Source organism: Penaeus monodon, chromosome 12 (genome assembly GCF_015228065.2).
Source record: "Penaeus monodon isolate SGIC_2016 chromosome 12, NSTDA_Pmon_1, whole genome shotgun sequence".
Lineage (NCBI taxonomy): Eukaryota > Metazoa > Arthropoda > Malacostraca > Decapoda > Penaeidae > Penaeus > Penaeus monodon.
In genome coordinates this window covers 1,129,240-1,131,739 of record NC_051397.1, presented here as the reverse complement: position 1 = coordinate 1,131,739, position 2,500 = coordinate 1,129,240, and the positions used below count along the sequence as shown (strand labels likewise).

The 2,500-nt window shown below is 38.0% G+C and overlaps 1 protein-coding gene across 1 annotated transcript in view; it reads left to right on the top strand.

Moving 5' to 3' along the window:
• LOC119579759 (gustatory receptor for sugar taste 64b-like) overlaps positions 1-2,500 on the top strand; it is an 11,685-nt gene that overhangs the window by 1,075 nt on the left and 8,110 nt on the right. The window contains exons 2-3 of the mRNA XM_037927656.1: positions 263-360; positions 2,263-2,475. Of these exons, the coding sequence (XP_037783584.1) occupies positions 263-360; positions 2,263-2,475 (311 nt within the window). The remainder of the gene's footprint in view (positions 1-262; positions 361-2,262; positions 2,476-2,500) is intronic.

The window sequence follows — 2,500 nt, the reverse complement described above, 5'->3', positions numbered from 1 at the left end:
CCCACCTTCTCTTCCTCCTCCTCCCACCTTACCACCTTTAGCCCCTCTTCCTCCTCTTCCCCTCCCTCTTATCACCCCTACTCCTCCTCCTCCCTCTCCCCCTTACCACCCCCACCTCTTCCCTCTCCCTCCCTTAAAACCCCTAGCCTCTCCTCCTCCTCTCCCTCTCCCTTATCTCCTCCATTTCTTTCTTCCTCCTTCCTTTTTCAACTTCCCCTCTTTCCTCCTCCTCCTCCTTTATCAGCCCCCCCGCTCCCCGCAGGGCAAGCAACCCGAGTGCCTCCGGAGCCTGGTTCCCGTCGCCCGCCTCTTCTCTCTCTTCGGCCTCCTGCCAATGAGCGTGGTCGATGGGCAGTTCAGGTAAAGAGCCAGCTGACACACAGGTAAAGTGCTAATTAACATGCAGGTAAAGAGCCAATTACCACACAGGAGAAGAGTGATTTAACGCACAGGTAAGGAGACAAGTGCCACATAGGTAGTGCCAATTAGCACACAGGGAAATAGCCAATTAACGCACAGGTAATTTAACACACAGGGAAAGAGCTAATTAACACACAGGTAAAGAGCCAATTAACACACAGGTGAAGAGCCAATTAACACACAGGTAAAGAGCCAATTAACACACGGATAAAGAGCCAATTAACACACAGGTAAAGAGCCATTAACACAATGTCTGTTCCCCTTTGTTGATGTTTATCGCCTCCGTTCCTTGGTTTATTTTATTTTATCTGTTTCTATGTTTACAATGATTATTTATTTATGTGTTAGTATTTACTGTTCACTTGTTGTTATTGATCATTGGTCGTGCTGTGTCGGTGGGATCCTTTCAGTAACGATTTTTTATTCATTCCTTTTTTATTTTTTATTTTTTTTTATTTATTTATTTTTTATTTATTTATTTATTTATTATCTTTGAGGGGGGGGGTGAATGTCTATTTATTTGTTAGCTTTTCTTATTTATTTATTGGGTTTTGGAAGCTGATTTTTCTCTGTTGGTCTTCGTCATTTTCGTGCTGTGTCAATGGCTACCTTTGAATTATTCTTTTTCAATTTCTGTGATTGAATAGCTGTTTATTTTTAGTATTGTTAATATTTTTATTTTTTATTTATTTATTTATTTATTTATTTGTTGTGTTTTGGTTGCTGGATTTTTTTTTCAGTCTTTTTTTTTTTTTTTTTTTGGGGGGGGGGTATGTCTTTTTTTCTGTTATTTATTTTTATTTTTCTGTTATTTATTTTTTGCTCCGTCGATCAGTTTCTTTTGGTGATAATTTTTTCGGTTTGCTGGTCTATTTATTCATTTATTTATTTTTACACTTTGGTGAATTTCGTTTAGAAAGGAAAGTGTTGCGTGATTTGCCTGTTAATTTGTCTACCGGCGTTTAATAAAAGAAAGAAAAAAAAATTAACAGGTAAGAGCCAATTATCTTGCGTTGTGGCTATTGATTTGCTGAGTCATTATTTTTACTTGTTTTAGTGTTTTTCTTTTTTTCTTTCTTTATTTATTTGAATAAGAGAGTAGGTCGTGAGTTGCCTGTTGATTTTTTTTTTTTTTTTTTTTTTTTTTTATCGACGTAGATTGCGGATAGAAGCTTGATTTATTTACGAACGAGATTGATTGCCTTAAAGACTTTATCGAAAACTTGTGCCATTGATTTTTCTTTTGGTTTCATGTTCTTGTGTGTTTGTTGACTCATTTAATAAGTTCATTTTATTCACATTGTCTTTATTGATAAATAGATTGTTTTCTCCTTGGTGATTAATAGTGAAATTATTTGTCTTTTTTCAGGGTTATATACATATATATTTATATAAAACCCTAAACATATATATATATATATATATATATATATATATATATATATATATATTGTAGTGGGTGCTTTGGTGGATTTGTATTTTTTTTCTTTTTTTCTGATTAAGTGATCGGTTGTAAATAAGTATTGTTGATAAACTTCTTTACCTGTTATCTTCTGCAGTCTGTTTGTACCATTTAAGATCTTTTCTCTCAAGCTCTCAGCTGTGTATCTCCATCTATTGTGGCTTTGTTTCCTATTGTATTATGCTTCGAGAAATCCATAATTGTATATGTTATTGAAAGATTATCTACATATGATGTCGGCAACCATTTTTTTTTTCTTTAACGATTCCAAAATCAATAATAAAAGAGGATGAGAATGAGACAATAAAAGATAAATAAAAGCAACCAGTCACACAGAACCGAAACCAGCCTCAGCCTCTGACCCTCTCGATCTGACCCAGGTTCGTGCTGTGCCATTTCGTGACCTTGTACGCGTGTGTGGTGGCAGCGGCTATGACCTGGTTCTCCCTGACGCGGGTGGTGGCTCTCTTCGCTGCCTCAGGGCAACAGGACTGGGTGCAGCTCCTGACTGGCACTGCCTTCTATCTGCTGGGTGCCACGGGCGCTCTGCTGCTCCTCCAGCTGGCCAGGGAAATGCCGGCGGTCATGGACAGGTCGGTGGAGGGGGAGGAGGGGGTG